Source organism: Heliangelus exortis, chromosome 19, assembly GCF_036169615.1.
Source record: "Heliangelus exortis chromosome 19, bHelExo1.hap1, whole genome shotgun sequence".
Taxonomy (NCBI): Eukaryota; Metazoa; Chordata; class Aves; order Apodiformes; family Trochilidae; genus Heliangelus; species Heliangelus exortis.
In genome coordinates, this window is record NC_092440.1 from 9,878,642 (window position 1) to 9,898,918 (window position 20,277).

The following is a 20,277-nucleotide window of genomic DNA, read 5'->3' on the forward strand; positions in this document are numbered from 1 at the left end:
TCCACCCACCAGATACTTACAAACATTGTTAAGATTGCCCCAAGAGTTTGGAACATCTCCAAGACAAACAGTGTCAGCTCTCTCCTCCTCACCTTATGAGTCAGACACTGCAATCCCTTAATGACCCCGTGCCCATCCACTGGACGGACCTGCTCTAGTAAGTCCTGCTCTTTCTTATAGTGGGCTGTCCAGAACTGAAACCAGTATCCCAGAGGTGCTCTCACCAGTGCTAAGCAGCTGTTCCAGACACTGGAAAGACATCTCCATTCCAAAGGAGAAATCATATGTGTGGTTTTGAAACTTAATTGGATGCATTAATTGAGAGGGGAATTAAAAATAAAAAGCCCAAAGCATTTTTTTTTTTTTTTACTAATTTGGGTTTTTTTTATAAATTTGTTTCTCAATGCAGTGAACTGGTTCATATTTAAAGGATCACTAAGTTATGAGTACAACAGAAATGACAGCATGTATTTTCTAATTTAGGTATATGGACAAAAGCCCTCATTTGCAGGAAAGAGAACAAAACAGATATTGCTTAATAGCAAAATAGTTGAACCAGATGCTTGTCAGTATAGGTGGCAAAGTGAGTGACAGGTATCTGTCGTGGCTCTGACAAGCTTTGCTTGTCATACTGCCTGACTTGTAAGCCAAGGTCATAAATAATTTATGATGCTTTGGAGAATTTTACCCAGTGGCACCTGGGGACACAAGCCCTGATAGCTTTCAGGAAGATTTATCCTTCTTCCTGCTTAAAAGATTTGTAAAAGGTATTTGGATACTGTAAGAGATGTCAAAATGGATGTAGATGGCAAAGAATATTTGAAAATCTTAGTTTTTTTACTTGGGTCTGATTCTTAACCCAGACTGGAGACAGCTGTTAACACTGTTCAAGCACAGAGAGCTCTGGTATCTGCTGTATTTCTCAATGTGTGCATTCTTCTTCCCCCTTGAACAGCTGAAGGGTCTATTACAGCTGCCTCTGGGAGATTGTTTTTCCCTGACTGCAAAGCAGGAGGAGTCTCCCAGTAAAGGCAGGCCAGGTTTATTACATAAAAGTGGTGTTAAAAAGATTTAACCAGGCAGAAGCAGATTCAGTAAAAAACATCTAGTATCATTTACAGGTTATGTGATGCTGCTACTGAGAAAATGCCAACTATTCCCAACTTGTGTACTAATGTGCCTACCTCAGTGTTTCTAGCCTCTCTTTTTTTCTTTCCTGTCAGGAAAACAGTTGTTTATCTAATGCTGCACATTGTTACTTTTCATGAAAGAGATTACTCAGAATGTTGGCACTGCCATGTGTCTTGGTAGGCTCACCATCATCTACTGGCAAGTCAAGGGAACAAGCTGACTTACAGACTGTATTATAGTGACAAAAACATGCTTCCCTTATTTGGCTTGCTGGTACATACACTGCTGACTGATTTTCTTTTAAAGTACTATACATCCTTATGAGTTACAATGACCAAGGATCTACTAAAGCCACAGTTAAAAAAAATGTAGCACAGTCAAATAGCAGCTGAACACACAGCAAATTCCTGGCTTTGATCCTTGTTTGCTTTCAGAAATCATCAGTCAAGTGCCCTTATTTAAACGAAGCTCATCTGAAAGCAGAGGCAGTTATCTCAGGAATTCCAGGGTGGCTCCTAGGTGTGTAATAAACTTGTTAGGAAAAGGACTGTCTGACTTATATGTTGTTACTGATGTGAAATAGCCTCACCAGCACACGAGGCTTCTGTGTTTATCCCCAAGTTTACTATGAAGTTCTCTCTCCTCCTTTGCTTCCAACTGGTTTCTGGCGCACTGTACCTGTGTGCAGGTGAGTCCCCCAAAGGGCACCCACCCATTTCTATTCCACTTCAGACAGGATCCAATCATTGGAGCAGTCACAGGGCTCTCAACATTGTAAGCATCCCCATCTTCTTATTTAAAAAGTAATCAGGTATTACAAAATGGCTCCTTTGTCATCAGATACCCTGCCAACTTTTCTTTTTTCAATATGCTTTCTGCTGGTGCTGTCAACAGAAAGAAAAGCAGCAGGGTAAGAGGAACTCCTTCCAAATTAGGGAATGCCCTTAGGAACTTGGCTTCCAGAAGGCTTATTTTGAGGAGTGCAGCTTCTTTGGGGCAGCAAATTGAATTGCTTTAGTTATTATGTGCTCAACTTTTTCTAGCAAGTCTGAAATATTTTGCTAGTCTATATTTTGGTGATGCATGCTTTGGTGCTTTAATCTATTTGATGAATTAGAATGGTGCATTAAGGAAAGCTCGAAACCAGAAAAGGACTTGAGAAACTGGGCCAGATCTAACTGAGAGTCAACACAGGCACCATATACAATACCTACAAGTATGCCAGACAGAGGAGCTCATTTTATGCATTTATTTCCAGTAATGACATCCCTGTGTACCTTCACTAACTCACTGTGTAACAGACCTGGACTCAGTATTGGTCATTACCATTTTTGTATCACAAACAGTGTCAGAACAGGTCTCAAAAAATCATCAATTTTGCTTGAATTTCTTAAATAATATGCTTCTTTCAATAAGACAGCTCGATTTTACTCCCTCAGTAACCAAACCTTTACAGTCACTGGTCACATGGCACACTGGCATAAGAAAAAAATGTCATGCTATAAGGGCTTTATTGGGAGGGTGGAGAATTAACAGCTAATTTTAACTGGCTTCTTTTTCACCAAAGAAATCCTCAAAGTTTCATGTGATGTGTCACCTAAGTCTAAGCACCATCCCTCTCTTTGCTACCAGGTAGGGGTGCTACTGACTGGAAAGTTTTATGTAACACAAGGCTGAATCCAACCTCTCAGGCTCCACACCTGACTGGTAATTGTCTGTCTCTGGTCCTGTCTCCTTTCCAACTCTTAACAAGACCAGTGGGAGTTTCAACTGAGACAGCCTTCAGCATTTGGCCTATTTAATTTGTGACAAATATCACTATGTGGGCCTTTTGCCTGCCAGCTCCTGAGCGCTGTCTTTTTTGGAAGAAAAAAAAAAAAAAAAAAGACTTGTATTTTTTTGTTTGTTATTTTTCCCCATTGACTACACGTAGTTTTTTTTTGTTCCACAGAACACACACATTGGTAGGTCAGTGTTACACCTAGACTAGTTGTTTTGAACAGTTGAGTATATGTGTGTATAAAAAATATAAAGACTATTTTTCTGTAAAAGCTCATACCTTTAGTTGCCCTAAGTAGAGCCCTGCAGTGTCAATAGATCCACTGGCATTTCTTTAGTAAGATGCTGCTAAGGCTGGTGGTGAAATAAGGATCAAATATAACTGGCAATGCAAAAAAAACCAATGTCAGTTACAAAAAAAAAAAAAAAAATAAAAAAATTCTTATTTTATTGTTGAGAATATTGAGTGGTGACAAACTGGAATTTGTGCCCAAAGAACCATAGAGTTTAGGCTCTCTGAGGCACCACCTTAACTGAGCTTTGCAATCCATTCATCCAATCGACTTTATTAAGAACCACTTCAGTACATTAGAAATGGCAGTAGTGATCATTAAATTGTTCAGGTGATCTTAAATGGCTCCCATTAGTAAGGCAGCCTATAGCTTTGCAGAGAGTTTGCACAGTCAGATCTCAAGCATGGTTCAGCTGAGAACAGCAAAAGGATGATGGAGGCACCTCCCAAGCACTGATGCCCAGTGCTATATTGTCTGTGAGAGGCATGATTTCCCTGGGAGGCTGTGGCTGTTTGACACCTTCTCCAAAACCTTCAGCAAAACCTAAAAAACTGAGGCTCGGTTCCTGTTTTGGCACTAACAAGCTGCTTCGCAACATTTGTGATGAGGTCAGTGGTCACTTTATCAGTTTGAGCCTCTTTGATTCTAACATGAACATAAGGAAATTTAGACACAAAATCAAAAATCTGACCTATGGTGATTCACCCTGGAGAGAACTAAAGGGACAGGCTCAGTTTGTTACCTTTTTCTTTAAATCCAAACATAAATTTCTACTGTACTTTGCAAAACAATGGTCATTTAATATGTTCATCTGTCCATTTTATGCTGAGAAATGATCACCCTGAAGGAAGAGGGGGCTGGAGCACTATTTTGAGGGAGGGTGGAGTATATAATCTGGTGATTTGTGTTCCTTTGAGCAAGGAGGCCCAGGAGCATCCCCTGTGGTGATCCTGCTGATTTACTGTTCACACTGCAGGGGCACATTACCCTCAACCCAACCAGCAGATCACCTTGACCAGTACAAACGCAAAATGGTTTAGTCAGTTTAAAAAAAAAAAAAAAAAAATCACAAGAAGATTGTTTATTTCTCCAGGAGAATCTGTTTCCTTCACAGTCTCTCAGTTGCTTCTTTTCTGAGGAATGCAGTCTTTATTTCAGGCATCTTTCCACAGAAAATATGGGGTTTGTTTTTGTTTTTTTTTTAAGAGCACATTTTAAAGATTAAAACTGAGGCTGGAATAGCTTAATCAGCATACAAACTACACAGATATAAAAGGTCTGTTTCGTTGTCTTAACTTACAGTTTATTTTGTACAGAATTCATTATGTTATACATCTAAGACTTATATTGTATAAATATTTTGGGTGTGATGTATATACATATTCAGTGTTATAGATTCATCAATTAATGTATGCATTTCACAATACACTATAGTGTATTTCAGTGTAGTGCACATGATTTATATCTCAGAAAAGAGCATAACCACTATGAAAAATAGGTATTTTATTCATAGGGTATTCTACCTTGAAATACAGGGTTTTTCCATTCTGTAATGGACTGTTTGTACTGTGTCGTATGGCTGTAATATTTCTCTTTTACATTCCCCAAAATGAATTAAGAAACAGCAGCTCAAAACATGGATCTGTGTGGTTCTACATTGAGAGGAGAGCAGGGCACTGGTTTCCTAAGTTCTTATTAGCATGAGAAAAGGTGTAGACAAGCCCCATGGAGCTGGGCAGTGTGTGATGACCAAATGAAATAAGTTCTGCACAGATGAGAACTGCAAGCTCCTGCTTCTCCATTCTCTGTCTGCCAGCTGCCATAAATCACTCAGCTCTGATTACAACAGCTGAGGGTTTGGCATCGGCTTTATTTTTCAAAGTTCAAAAACTCTCCATGTTCCATTAATCCACTCTTTACTTACAGAATTTTCCCCACATGTCTCCTGGCAGATGCATTGCTACTATGTCCCTCCTTTCCTTGATAGCAGGCAAAGGACCTTGCTCCCAATGTCTTCTCTGTACATGCCAGAAGTAAGATACACTCTTTGCTCAGTATTAAATTATGAGTGCTGCTTTCCTGGGCACCTGCTGAAGCATAATTCTAATTAATCTGTCAGTATAGTTTCTATTTTCTGTTTTTAAACAATCCTCGGTTCCTGCATACATGCATACATAATGTGCCTTTTGATCATTTGGATACCTTTGCTTTGTAATCTCAAAGGCAGAGATTCTTTTATCAGCATATAAATGCTGTTCTTTTAAGAGAAAAGTAAAATATTATATATGAAGTGAACAAAATCCTTTCCTTGAAAAAACCAAACATTTAGGATAATCAGAAAACTGTGGGGTTTAAAATAATTTTAAATAAATATACTTACATTTAAACTATGTCATAATTTTGAAACTTCAATTTGATATATTTCACTTAAAAAGGACTGATCAGCTAAGAACTACATTTTGCATCAAATATATTAATATACATTCTTTCCCTTTTTATTTTTAGAAGCAGCATAAGTGCTTAAACGAGCACAAATCCAGCACAACTCCACTTTATTGGTCTCATCTAGGTTTTACTGAGACTAGAATTCTCTCTTCCCACCTTCTTTGGCTTTTGTGTCATCATATTTCCATGTAAGAACTTTCATGCAACAGCATGTGATATCAAACAAAAAGAAAGTTTGTATTAATATGCAGTTGTAGATTATTTTTTTTCCCATTGCCAGATTTTGGAAGGGGTGAACAGCTGTATCCAGTTCCATTGTTTTCCTCATCATCAGCAGTGACTGTGCTCCTTTGCAATGGGCTGTATTTGTTATTTAACTTAGGAATAGACACGTGGATGATGCCTATAGCCGCAAAAGTCATGATTCTAAAGTAGCCCCACATTCAGTCACTGAGCCACCTAAGAACTTGATTGTAGAATTCCACTGAAGGACTTCCTGACCATGCCTGTTGCTGCCCCTGCAGTGGTGCTGGAGCTAGGTGATCCTTAAGGTCCCTTCCAACCCAAACCATTCTGTGATTCATGTTCAGTAAAACATCTGTGTTGCTGTCCTCTGCAACAACCATCAGCATGTTGTTTCCTCTGATTTACAGACTAGATTTAGTTGAGGTTGATTGCACCCTTGTGCAAACAATGTGCTTCATTTGTTGTTGGGCTAAATACAAAGTAATGTGTTGGGGACACATGTTAAATTCTAAAAAGGGATTTTTATATTGTTAGGAAGAAGGATCATAATAGAGATTAATTTTTCCTTGCAATGTCTGAATCACTTAAAGAAGAGCGAAAAACTGTTAAAGAAACCAAGATTTCAATTGACACACGAGTGCTGCATCCCTTATGAAACAGAAGCATCTCTGTGGTCTATTATTTTCTCTACTTAAAATTAGATTATAACAGATGCCATCCCCTCTCTGTGCAGTTCAGTGCCAGCAAACAGAAGCCTCTAATTACTTATATAAGCCTGGTGTCCTCACTTCCTAGTTTCACCATTACAGTTCTCATATTTGGTAGCAGTTACATTAAACATGTTACCAGTTGTGGATTAGGATCCAAATGCAGAATTTTCCAGAGCTAAGGTTTGGTCTGTTCTAATATCAGAAGTGAATTATAAAATTTAAATTCTATCTTGATGCACCTAAAAGATGGAGACTACAATATCTAAGGCAGTTGTAATTTGGATCTTGTGTTTACCGCACAGAATGCATCACAAGAACATGTGCTTTTTTGGTTTTACTAAATATTGTGTAGCTTCAGTTTTTTTATAACTGTAATTTTCAATTTATTTTAGTTATCCTTCAGTAAAAAAAAAAAAAATACATGTAATACATAGGAAATGGCAGCTTTGAATTTTCAGTGTGTTTTCCTTGTTAGAATTTGGAATAGTCACCTTCTAATGTGTCCAATTTGTCTTTTCTTTCATTCTCCCTTTTGTAATGAAACATGGTGTAAAGTTTTTCTCTTTACCACACTTACAGTCCAAGATGTTTTAGGCAAAGTCTGGGGCACTGGCTCTTGAGCACAGACTTCTTTGTCCTGCCAAACTCTACCATCAATGTATTAATTTGTACATAGTAGCAGTTACTCCACACCTTTGCTTATTTGTTAGGAAATTTCCTTCCTGTCCCATGCATTTCAAGCATTTCAACACCACATTTGACTTTCTGGTAATAATGTGTAATGTCAACCAAGCTGCTGTTTCAGCAAAGCATTTTCCTTTGAAGTATGTGCTGTTTTGTTGCAGGTTACTTTTTCATGTTAGCAATGGCAAAAGTAAACCCAGGGCTACTCCTTGGTTTTTAGTTTCCAGGGTTTATTATTATTTACAGTTCCCTGTAAGAAGATACAACCCTTTCCCAGTAAAAGCTCTCTAATACCTTTCTATGTTGCAAATACTAACGACCCATATACCCACATGGAAAGAAGAAAGATAATCAGTGATGAAGGAGGTGTCTCTAGGGGCTGATGCAGATGAATAGAAAACTTAAATCATTATAAATATTACTGTATTACACTTTGGTACAACTGAAAAACAAAAAGAAAAAAACCTTCAAAGAAAATATTTAATGTTCCCTAAGTCAAATAAAATTCATAACAATAGGAAAGGAAATTAACCACGTGGGGGGTTTTATATTGTGAAAAATAATAAGAGTACTTGGCTGCATTGCACATAGGCTAAAATTAGACTAATTCAGATCCCTTTTAAAGTAAGCCTCCTTCCAGGCTGTCAGCAAGAAATGTCCACTGTGCTTTACAAAGGACGACGACTAGAAAAATCAATGCAAACAAATATCCCTTTCTTTTCTGATTTACCCTTTATCATGAGAGATGACAGACAAATGAAGTCTCCTCTGAGTCTGAGCGTAGTTGTATTAGCATTTTGCTAGTACCAGGCAGTATACAAAAACAGCCATCGTGTGTGACACCTCCAACACCTACACGTAGCTGTTTTAGGGGCACATCCTGGTTTGTGGTGAAACAGGTTTAACTCAGCCAGCCTCTTGTACCTGCTCAGTGATATCAGGTTATCATCTCAGAAACTCCAAGGTTGACTGTCTTGTTCCTATTGCTGACTGGACTGACTGCTCCACCATCCATAAACAGAAGGCATAAAGGTGATTACAAACATAAGAAAGTAGTCTTACATATTGTCTTGGAGTCTTTCCATATAGTCCCTAAGTTCCTTGGAATCACCAAGATTCATATCTTGGCAAACCCATTTAATATTATCATCACTGTCAAATAGAATTGAATTGGTGTAGGGGCCTCCATCCTCTGGCAGTATTGTTGTATATGAAGTGAACTTTACTCGCTTCTGCTTTGGCCCAGAAGGATTTATAGGTTCACTTTTAACTTCTTTTTCACAAAGGTACTCAGAAGATCTGAGGATATGGTTATGAAGAGTCTTCTGAGAACTCCCATTAAGGAGGAAGTTGCTTTCTTCAAACTGCATTCCTCTGTCGATCATGGTTGTGCACTCCTCTGATGGGAGTGAAATGTCAACTGGGTTTTCCAGCAGTTCAACCTCATTTCCAAGCCAGACCCAATCATGGGAATGGGGAATGTTGCCTTGCTCACTCACAGCAAACCTTTTATGTCTGTACTTCCAGGCAAATGCCACACAGTTAATCAAAAAGACTAAGATTGCTAAGCAGAAAACACAGAGCAGGGCATACATGCCAATCTCCAGATCTGTTAATCCTCTTGGAGTCAATGTGAGATCACTGGGACTGCTTTCTCCTGGTAGTTCTACTTGAGCAGGGAAACCTGTAAAGGTAGTTGGGTTATTTTGGAGCTGCTCATCCTCCAGGGACTCCAGATCAATGGGAGATACGAATGTTGTGCTTTTATTTGCATTGTCCTCATAACTGGACATCTCCTCGTGGTTTTTGGACCATTCTTGTGCTGTCCTCTCTTGTTCGGCTGGTTTCTCTATAGAATTGCTTGCATGGCTTTTAAAATCTCTACCTGCATTATCAATGTCATTACTACTTCCTTTTTGGTCTGAATCTTTTTGACCAAGCTTCACTTTAACACTTCCTTTCCCAACAGCCAGAATGCTCTTCCTCTTAGTTTTCTGACAGGGCTCACTGATGACCATTTCAATTTTAATCAAAGGTCCTTGTCCATCCCCCTCTGCCACTACCCCAGGCCATTTGGACTGAAGATTTTGGTGTACAGACACTACCATCTCATCCAGTGAAGTGATGGTGATTGAGAAGTCCTTGGAGTCATAGATATCTAATGGTGTTACTGACCCATCACTGAACAAAATCCAAGCACTGACTATGGCTTCCTGGGGAGAAAAAAAACCAACATGAAACTCAAACACTCAATTGTTAAAATCTCTTTGACGCTGGCAAAAAAAATTACAATTTAACTTTGGTTTATTTTTTCAGCAATTAGAAAAAAAAATCAAGTTGTCTACCCCTCTTCTCATTTTCTTCTTGCAAATTTGTGTTCTCTAGGCTGAGGCATTTATCTCTTCTTCAGGAACTACCAAAGACATGGTCATCTAAATTTAATAAAAGGTGCTGACAAAAAAATAAAGGTTGGCAGTTCTTTTTTTTCTGTGTGAAGTGGGAAGCAGAGGAATTTTAAATGTTATGTTGTGCTTTCAGTTATACAAGATTATGAGAAATATCCAAATGTGATTGTAGTTCTTTCTGGGAACCATAAAAAAACACTCACAAAAATGCCATTTTTAAAGGATGCTTTAGCCAAAACAATTTGTCTTGTTACTGCAAATTGCTAGTGCTAAATGATAGTCACACTTCTCTAGTGATTTAGAGTCTCAATTCTATAATAAATACAACAAAAAAGATTTAAATATTTTATTCTGTGGTCTCATCAAAAGCTGTTTATTTCCTCAGATTACACAGTCCAAAGTAAGCACAAACTCATCAGATTTCAGCAATGCAGATCATGAAAAAGGTCTTTTGGCTAAACTGACTTTGTGAGACTGTCAAGGCAGGGGGTTTCTCCCTCTGCTTACATAGCTAAGATGTATTTTACCATAGAAAAAGTGTCTCGAGTGGCACATACATGCCTTCTACAGCATTATGTGTGCACAGACATGTCCATAATATTCAATATTTTGTGCAGGTCTCCAAACTAGTTCTGAGTAATTCAGTGGTCATTCTGTATGGGTGTTTGCACCTGCAGGAGTTGGTCAGTTAGATGAGCAGCCTTGACTATGCAAACTTTCTGCTTTTCACAAAGCCATACATTACATATGCTGTCTAAAAATTACAAGGAGTAGCTTTTCTCCAGCTTCTAAGAAAGCACAACAGACAAATAAATTAATTCTATAGAGTAGTTTGGTTCATACCTGTTTTGGACTATGAAGGATATCATATGCAGAGGTGGTAGAAACGACAGTTCTCTTATTTCCTTTGCTGATTTGTAAGGAGAGGGACAAACCTGAAACCAGTTGTACTCCCAGATCTGTAATGGTTACACGGTCATCTAGAACTATCACTGTCTTCTCTGCCAAGATGGAATCAGAAAGAGGAGACAGAACCTTGAAAGAGAAAGCAAACACCTTGCATGAAACAGCCAATAACTGTGTTGTAAAGCAAGAGTAGTCTCAAATTGGTATAACACTTCAAATTAACCTTAGGTTTGTCACATCCATGTATAAAGTAGAATTCATGTTTCCCCCCAAGCCATTACACTAAGTTGCTGCTAAATTACCTTTTTAAAAAAATAATTTAATAAAACAACCAATCATTTCAAAATTGCAACTTCATCTCAACAATGGAGTATAGGTTAAATCAAATTGATTTGTTTTTCAAAAAAAAGGTTGATTTTGTGTGGTCAATAAAACCTCCAATGAATGCAAAATTGCAATGCGCAGAACATAGGGGACTGGTTATCACTGAAATTCAGTAAGGGAATAAGTAAGTGTACAAAGCCTGGCTGATAGGAACTCAGCCCAATGTTTCTATAAGGACAGGGGACTTGAATGAAATAAAAGTGAGATTTGCAAAAGGACTTTGGAAATCCCAGTGATAAATAGAAGAAATGAAAACCCATTTAAACTTCTTTTTATGTTTAGCGTATGACTTATATCAGCTGGGAATTTTTGTTAGGTTGTGTTTTGTAGTGTTTTTTTCTTCTCAGAGCAATTAATTTTATAAGCTAACGAGCTATTGTGTTTGTGTATCCAGCACTCTCTCTACAGGAGCTGCCTTAGGCTGTACCTGGACTGTGGTGATGCCATGCTCACGACCAACCAGAACTCGCCCATCCTGAAGCTGAGCAATCTTGGGTTCTTCCACCTTCATGAACTCAGTCACAAGGTCAGTGATGTCAAACTGCCACTCAGAGCCCAGCATATAGGTCAAGTGGCCTCCAAACTCAGAGGATTCAGCTACAAACTGTGTGAGAACTCTCACCATGGCATGCTGATACTGCAGGGTACAACCTTTTCCTTTCTTTTCATCATCCTCTTCATCCTCACTGTCACGGGTGGGCCTGTAAATAGATCCAGGTTTGTTATCTGCTTTGCTTCAGTTGCATGGTATTTTCAAATACATTAATGTTATCATCATTTGCTGCTGTGGGAAACATAGGAACCTGGTTTGGGATGTTTCAGTTACTAAATCTAGCTGAGATGCTAGTACAGCTTTTTTGTGCTGCATAATTTAAAAGTTACTGTCACTTCTGGTACTGAATTCTTTGCTTGAGTGGGACGTCCTCAGAACTTGAAAATCTATCTGCACTGCTGAGATTCCATGGAACCCCTGCTTCTTCACCATGTCTCCAAGTGGCAGGCAAATCTTGCAGAGGCCTAAGGAAAGCAGCATGAAGTGTTTAGGAGGGCAGTTCTGACACCCCTGTTGCAGCAGTTCTGAAACACTTGTTTCAGCAACCTTTCTACCACCTGTGCCCATAGTATTTGTGTCACTCTACTCAGCTCTACAAATACAAAATGCACAAATAAATCCAATACAAAACTACTGTAACACACTCTGGATTCCCTGCTTAGGTAATGCCACCCCACCTTATCCCACATCCCTATCTCCCAGGTTCTTTAAACCCTTTGTACTTGAGAAACATACCATGATTTCACCTTAAATCTCACAGATTCCCTGCAGGTGTCCGGTATATTTGATAATGTCATGATCACATGGGGTTTCCAAAAAACCAAATGAGGCAATTAAGTTACCACTCGGGACATCAACTCTGCCAAACTGGTGAGGCTTCCACTCACCCCACAGAAACAGCTGCAGCATTAAACACACTTTAACATAACTCCAGTGCTCTGTCCCCCTAATGTCTTCTTCTTTTATCATTTTTATTTTGCTATTGTTTTTTCCTTGGGACTAACACATGGATTCTCTTGTCTCTTTCAAGTCAGGTATTAAGCACTTGGTGGTCACACTTTTACTCCTTATGCCCCCATGCTGTGGAATTCATTGCTCTGAAATTATTTGCCTTCCTCCTTTACTTAGTTATTGAGCCTGAAGCCACCTCTGTGGCAAGGGTAGAAAATACAGGGCAAGCCTCTTATTTTTCACAGTATTTCGGGAAGCATTTTGTGTTTACTCTGTTCCTTTATCTTCTGATTCAAAATAAAACCTGTGAAAAACTATTATAAAACAGAATTGCTTGTGTTATAAATTGTTTTATGACAAAGTTGGCAAAGAGTAAGCTGAAAAAATATCTGAGAAAAGCCCTTATGCTTTTCAAAATGATAGAAAGTGCTGGTGTTACAGAATATAATACACTTGAAATACATTTTCAGTGCATTCCTTTTTAGCTGAATATATACATTCAGCCTCAAGTAACATTTGGTGCAGCCTTTTCCTTTTCCTTGTGTAAAACAACAGTGTCCCATCATCAGCTGCTAAGTGAAACATTGAATAACCACTGAATTGCTAAGAAGAAAACAGGATTATAGGATTAGTTTTACAGAATTAGGATAGCTGGGTATTTCAGGGACATTTTCAATTGTTCTGCTTCCCAACACAAGTGTCAATCTGGACTATGAGCTGAACCAGCAGTCAGCAAACGAGCTGAAAGGAAAGTACTAGAAGGGGGACATTCATGCAGCTCACGTGGCCTGGGCCTCTTTAGTGGCTTGTAGAAAAAATATTCACATGTTCAACACTCATACCAACTTCTTTTTTTTCCTGCTTTTCATTTGGTTGGTTGTTTTTTTTTAAACAAACGCTTTCCATTTCCACTTTAAAATCCACGATTCAGTAATACATTTATTTCAGCGTTTTGTCTCCATGAGCACAACTAAATGTTTGAGATCCACTAAATTGCATGGTTCCCTCTAGAGTATTAAACTTCTCTTTACAATGTTTTCGGTAGGTTTAAAATTCTTCCCTAAGCAGTCAGCTCATTTTGTTTTTAAGACATACCCTCATGAATATAAGCTATTGCTGAAAATTGTGCTCTTTTCCCTTTGGCCATTGCCAAGGTTAGCTCTGGGTATCACTCAGAATCTTTCTTATCCTATGTCTTCCTGCTTGGCAAGCTTGCTTGGAAGATTTTTTGCTTTTCTGGAGTGAACCAAGGTTGCCAGATTTACATTTACATTTATTTAATTTACATTTCACACTGAGAAACCTTTTGCCAGAAAACTGAATTAATACAGCAGCCCTGTTACAAGGGTGCCTGCTAGCATTGATCTTATCAGTGATCTGTCAATTTTATATTATAGACACTGTATGTGAGCACTTTAAGTATGTCTCTTTTAATTTGCACTACTCTCAAACCAGGCATCATGTTCTTGGGCCAGATGCTCATTTTCTGTTAAAAAACCCCTAAAGAAATCAGTTTTGCTGGGTTTGAATTTGCAATACTTATTAAAAAGTCATGTATTTAAAAAAAACATTTGCAACACCCTTAATTGAAAGAAAAAATCTATTTTGGATACAAAATACAAGCCACTAGAAACTGATTTAGTGGCAGCTGCAGAAATAAGTTACAAATAGCTCTACTCACAGTTCAATAAGAAATGCAATTTGGTACCTTTACAGAACTAGAAAATACAGTCTGTCTGTTAACAAAAATCTCTCTGGCCTTATCTCCATAGGACATTAAAGTCAATTAACTAAAGGAATGAATTTACAATATGCTCCAGCTTTGTGCAGAAGTTGTATTTCACAAATGGAATGATTTGAATCCAGTTTCATTTAATTCATCTTAAAGTATGGGTTTCTGTCTGAGTGGCAGCACTCACACAGAGGTTTAACTAAAGAAGTTCATTGTTTTCTGCATTTATCTTGAGCTAATTTTCCTGCTGCTCTCTCTAGTACTAGCCAAGACCAAAGTAGAGCCACTACCTGATTAACCATTTGTTCAACAGATTGCCATTAATAAACAGAACTGTGTCTGGCTTCACTCTGTTCTGCAGGTTTCAAAGGTTTATGCTGCTCAGAGGTTTGCAGCTACCATGACTTAGCAGTGGCTTTGTCAACTCTTGTTCAGAAAGTCTGGATGCTGGTGAAAGGCCAGGTAACCATGTGCCTGACCCTCAAGTGGAGTCATACTGTGTGATGTCTCCTTATGAAAACAATGTGCTTATCCCAGTTGCAAACATTTACTCCAATTCAATTTCCAGCTCTCTCAGTGAGACTTCAGCCATGCAATTCCTACTAATGCAAGCTGAAGCCACTCATCCCATGGAAATGTGTGATGCACAGAGCTAGTGTAGGAACTTCAAAAAGCAAGGTAATATTTTGTAGATGCATGAAGAAACCAAAGAAATGTTTCTATTAGATTAGCAGTCTGCCTGGATCTCTTCTACACTCTAATATTAGACTTTAATTTAAATATACACCTTTTGTTTGCTGAGATTGTGGGCTTTTTTTTTCAGGCCATTGCAGGAGCAGAGTTTCTGTTAGCCCAGGCTGGCTCAAGGATTAGTCATGAGCTTATCCATGGAGCTGATGTTCATCTGGAAAAGGAGGCTCTTATGTCTGCAGTACCACACACCATAGAGCAAGTTCTTCCCTGGATAATAATAATACAGGTTTGCCATACATTTACAGAGTTATTTGGTAAAATTGTTACTGCTCTTATGCAAGGGAGGCTATTTTTTGCCCCCAGTTTTTGGCATAAAAGCAGCTCACTTCCCTCTGTTCCTCTAGCAAGTTCCTGCTCTTAGAGTAGTTCAGACCAGGTGAAAAGCAACAAAGTCCTAACTGAGCCAAGCATGTGGCATTTATAAAAATTTTGTAAGAACTGTCTTTTTCATTGCTTTGTGGAAATCAATCAAGATGTTAGGTAAGCAAACATGTCTGTAATCACATGTATATTACAATTACAAACATGAGGGTTTATAGGGAGAAGCAATACATTTTATTAAATCAACAAATATTACTGGAAAGAACTGATGTGAATTGGGTCATATAAACACTTTTTCAGGTCTGAAACATAAGCAGCTATATTCAGATGAAGAACAGCCATGCTAAGGCAGTAGTTTCACAAGTGTTTCTTTTGTCAACAGCACCAATAAAAACATTTAAAAGATTATTGTAAATCCAGTTATATTTTGCCATCTGGCTCAGCCCCTCAGACAACTCCAGCAGCCCAAGCATGCTGAGCATGGGAGAACCCAAGGAGAGGAAGTAATGTTCAGAGGTTGCTGAAGCATCTCTGAAAAGTCCCTTTGAGAAATGCTCAAAACTTTTACCTTCTGTATATTGATGAATTACTTTACAGCACTGCTTAGTTCTTGCCAAGAACTAAACTTGACCATTTAAAAGTCATCATAAAAATGCCCCCATGTTTATATTATTGGCAAACATGTAGTTATGAAGGATATGGAAGTATATGCAGGTATAAAATTAAAGAAAAAAAAAATCAAAAGGAGAAGCCACTGAATCTCAGGTAAAAGCCATCCAAATCTAAAAATAAAGGAAATGTAAAAATCCCATATACAAAGTAAATGTCAGACTGAACACAACTAATGCTAGTGCTAGATTGCCTATTGATTTAGAATACCCCCAAACTTAAAAAAAATCCATATGACTATTCCATAAAACAAAAGAAAAATTATTTCTAGTTGAAACCTTTCCTATTCACATGACCATGGGCTGCTGATACACAACATCATAAACTACCAGCTGCAAATCTGAGGAATGGCACTGTGTTCATTCTTTATACACTTCCACCTTTCATGGAAAATGCTCACTAAAGATATGCCAGCAGTTCAGATGCAGTCTGAGCAGCAGCAAACTTGTACCATTTGCCAGCTTGCAAACAGTGCAAACTCTCAGACCATAATATTTATTTTACCTGGCCAAATAAATCAGAACAAGACACCAGGGAGTAGATTTCCAGCACTGCATGTAATGGGTTTCAAGTCATAATGGCCACAGCCGTTAACCACAGTTGGATACCTGACACCCTGTGCATGCTGCTGAAAGTTTACTCCTATAATAAACATCAACTGCCTAATCCTGCAGCCTTTTACTCAGCAAAAGCCCCACTGGTTTTACTGGGAGCTGCACCCAAGGGAGTGCTGCAGCACTTGGCACATTACAGATGGCAGGTAAGTAGCCAGAATATATTCATCCATCACCTAGCTCATCTCTTCCTGCCACAAACTTTGCTCTTAACACTGAAGAAAACACACTAGTTTCTTTTGTGCCAAATCCTCATTACCTCTTCTGTCATAGCCAGAAAAAATGTCAACATAGTAAAGTCATTCACCTTCTTTGGAGCTCATTATCTGAGTATTCCATAAATTGTGTCCTATTACCCTTAGTTTTATGCCCTCACAAAGTGTTATGTAATTCTACTCCACTTGGATGTCTGTGCTCTTTAAGGCTCTTCAATAGTGGAAATGTTCTCCTGGGCACATCCAGTGCTTTAGCTGGAACTGTCACAATGTTTAGAGCTACATTAACTGCTGCCAGAAGTGTTTTCTCCCTGTATTATAAATTTGAGCTGGTGTCATGCCTTGCTCTCCAGTAGTATATTTCAAAATCCACCACTGTAATAGTGTTCCTGGAAGTTCTTAATCTTGCAAATCATCCAAGTGATGGTTATTCTAGATGATTATTCTAGTCCCTGTTTTCAGTAGGGAACGCTGGGAACAGAGCTCAAAATACCCACTTCCCTCTCCCCATCCACATTTGTCCCGGTAAAATCTGTTCATCAGAATATAATCTTCAGTGGGCACATGGGGAGGTTTGGGGTTTCTTTGCATAATTCAGATTTGCTAAGTGGTACTTCAGCCACTGAATAATCGTGTCCAAAGTCACAGAATCAGTCATAGAATGATTCAGAGTCATGGAATGGTTTAGATTGGAAGGGACCTTTAAAGTTCTAGTCCAACCCTCCTGACGCTGCCCCTAAAATTGTATGGAATTGATTCATGCTCCAGGTAAAACCACAGAATCTTGAACTGTATAGACCAGGATAAAATTTAACTGACGGATACAATTTTTGGATGTTTTAGTGAAGGCAAAGACAGAACATGAAGCTAATTTTACACAAGAGAGTTTAGACTCTGAGAAATACTCTAAAAAAGTGTTATGTAATAAAACCAGAGGCCCTGGGCATGTATCTGGACTGAGCTAAGGCTGTAATCATACCTTTTGTTGGAAGTGACAGGTATCCTCCAGCCTTTGATCTGGCTGAGTTCTGTATCAGAGATCTCAATCTGCAGTGGGAGCCGTGGAACCCAGACAGTCACTTCTAACTGGGTGGTAAAATGCTGATAAGTGAAATTAACAATAGTATCCACTTTGCTTTTCATTTCCTTGCCATTAACGAAGATGGAGTCACATCTGTCAGAAACCTTAAAAAAGAAAAATAAAAGATTAATTAGGAAATGAATGAAAGTTCCTGGGGAAGCAGGAGGAATAATGTATCAGGCCAAAGACAACACTGATAATGGGAGTCATGCATATTGTATTTTCAGTTTTCTAATTAGTAGCAAACAGTGATAAATGGACCTCAGGGAAATAGTTCTGCTTTCCTCAATGGATACCACTCAAACTACAAAAATAATTTAATGATGTTATATAACCTATGTGAATCTTTTATACCAGGCAAATTAAACTCTTCATGCATCAAACGCCATGTGCCTCAAAGTTTATGTTTATAACTTGCTTAAAGAAACAGGAAAAAAATGGGACCATATGTTAGTAAGAAAAAGACTGACTCAGAACCATAAACCAGACTTTTCCTTTTTCCTTGAGCACTGTAAAGCTGAAAGACAAAGATCGCCTTTATGGCTCATGAGCAGAATTGCAGCAAAATGCATTAATTTTTAAAGCTTCTCTTCTAGCAAAATGTGTTATGGTTGCTTTGTGTCATTATATGAAATTACTGCTAAAACTAGCACATGGGGTCTATACTACAACTCATTTACTCTCTTGATCTCAGGGATCCTTTGGCACAAAATCAAGGTCCTGGACACAGATCCTACCTGTGTAAAGAACATGCATTTGACCTGCATCCTAGAAAGATGGAACTCCTTCTTCATAAGGTACAGTTTAATGTATTTATGTATAGTTTTGGATTACATACACAAACACCTTTAGAATGATGTCTAACATGCCCATACATCTGTATTTGTATTTGTGTCAGCTTTGCCTTCTGCTTTGTTACAAGAGATAAGTGACAGTCTCCACAGAGTCCATGTCCTATGTATTTAATCTTTTAAACCAATGGCTTATGAGACATAGCTGTGTTCCTGGACTTTGTTCTTTTGTCAGGACTGTTCTGTGTCATGTTGTATAATGCACTGGGACTCAGATCTGAAGGGATCCTGGCTCAGCCAGTGATTAAATTCTGGTTTACTGGAGTTACTGAAATAATTCATGTAGACTTCAGAGGGCAATATGCTGAAAGACAGGTTGGTTTTGCTTTGCAAATATACCTCATATCTTTGATATTAACATGAATTAGGGTTTACTCAGCCAAGAAAAATTACAGAAAATGTGTAGCAGCCTTTTTTTTTTCCCTCTAAGGCAGTCCTCAGGTATGATTTTGAAATTAAATCTGTCCTGCTTCAAATCTCATATGGAATAACACTGTTTTTCTCTTGAGCTGTTAGATGGGCAGTACTTGAGTTCTACTATCATGTGGAGCACATTTAAATACGAAGAATTTGCCTAAATGGCTCTCATAATACTTTTAAGATTTAGAACTATTAAAAAAAAAAAAAGTCCAGCTATCTAATACAGAGCTTGAAATGGACTCCAGGCTCAGGAGTACCACAAACGAGATAGAGCATACTTGGAATTTATGTTTCCCTCTCATCATGTGTCACAAGTGTCTCTGGGAAGTTTAAGCGCATTAATCAAGCCCATTAATTGAATGAGCAGTTTTGATTCTAAATCATAAAGCTTACATCTGGGGAGTTTTGTGAGAATTAAGACAAGACAGAAACAACTAAGGAAATTCAAAGAGGGAGGAATAAGCATTAAGATCAGATCAGGGGAATAACTAATATTTGGCATGACAATAGCTAATATTTTAGAACTCCCTCTTACTACTTAAAATGTTCTTGTCTCCTTGTAAGCAAGCAAGAAAGGTATTAAATTAGGGAACTGAAATATGGACTTTAATTGCAGCTGTAAAAATATCAGGGTAAGCTTACAAATTTCACAGTTTATATGTCTAGACAGAGCCATTCAGTCATTTATAGAGTGACCTAGAGGTAAGTATAAGGCAGTATATATAACTATGCTATAGAAGTTCACCCAGTGTAGAGTTCAGAGCTCATTTTTCAGTTCAGTGTATCTTCCAGAAAATAACACAGTCTCAATAAGAAAATTTGAAGAGAGACATTATTGTTGTTTCAGTTCTCTACCTGGAATTTGGGTTTACTCTTAGGTACAAGCAAACCAAAAAATTAGGGAAATCGTTTGTCCAAATGAGGATGAAAACAGCAGTCACCCAAGTTCAGCTGAATCCCATAATGAAGTCTGTGAAACCACCATCACTTTATCCAAAACACCATCACTTTATCCATTCAGGTTAGACAAAAGCTCACCCGAGGAAACCTCTGTTGCACTCACAGACATTTACTGTCATGTTTCTTTCACACCTTTACAGCACTTGTTACTTGAAAGTCTCTTTGGCACATCTG

At 38.3% G+C, this 20,277-nt stretch overlaps 1 protein-coding gene across 1 annotated transcript in view; it reads right to left on the bottom strand.

The window, feature by feature from the left end:
- Window positions 1-7,501: 7,501 nt before the first annotated feature.
- TMEM132B (transmembrane protein 132B) overlaps window positions 7,502-20,277 on the bottom strand; it is a 217,246-nt gene continuing 204,470 nt past the window's right edge. The window contains exons 6-9 of the mRNA XM_071763705.1: window positions 17,771-17,976; window positions 11,411-11,684; window positions 10,537-10,728; window positions 7,502-9,501 (exon numbers count right to left, since the gene is read on the bottom strand). Coding sequence (XP_071619806.1) covers window positions 8,347-9,501; window positions 10,537-10,728; window positions 11,411-11,684; window positions 17,771-17,976 — 1,827 coding nt within the window. The 3' untranslated portion in view covers window positions 7,502-8,346. The remainder of the gene's footprint in view (window positions 9,502-10,536; window positions 10,729-11,410; window positions 11,685-17,770; window positions 17,977-20,277) is intronic.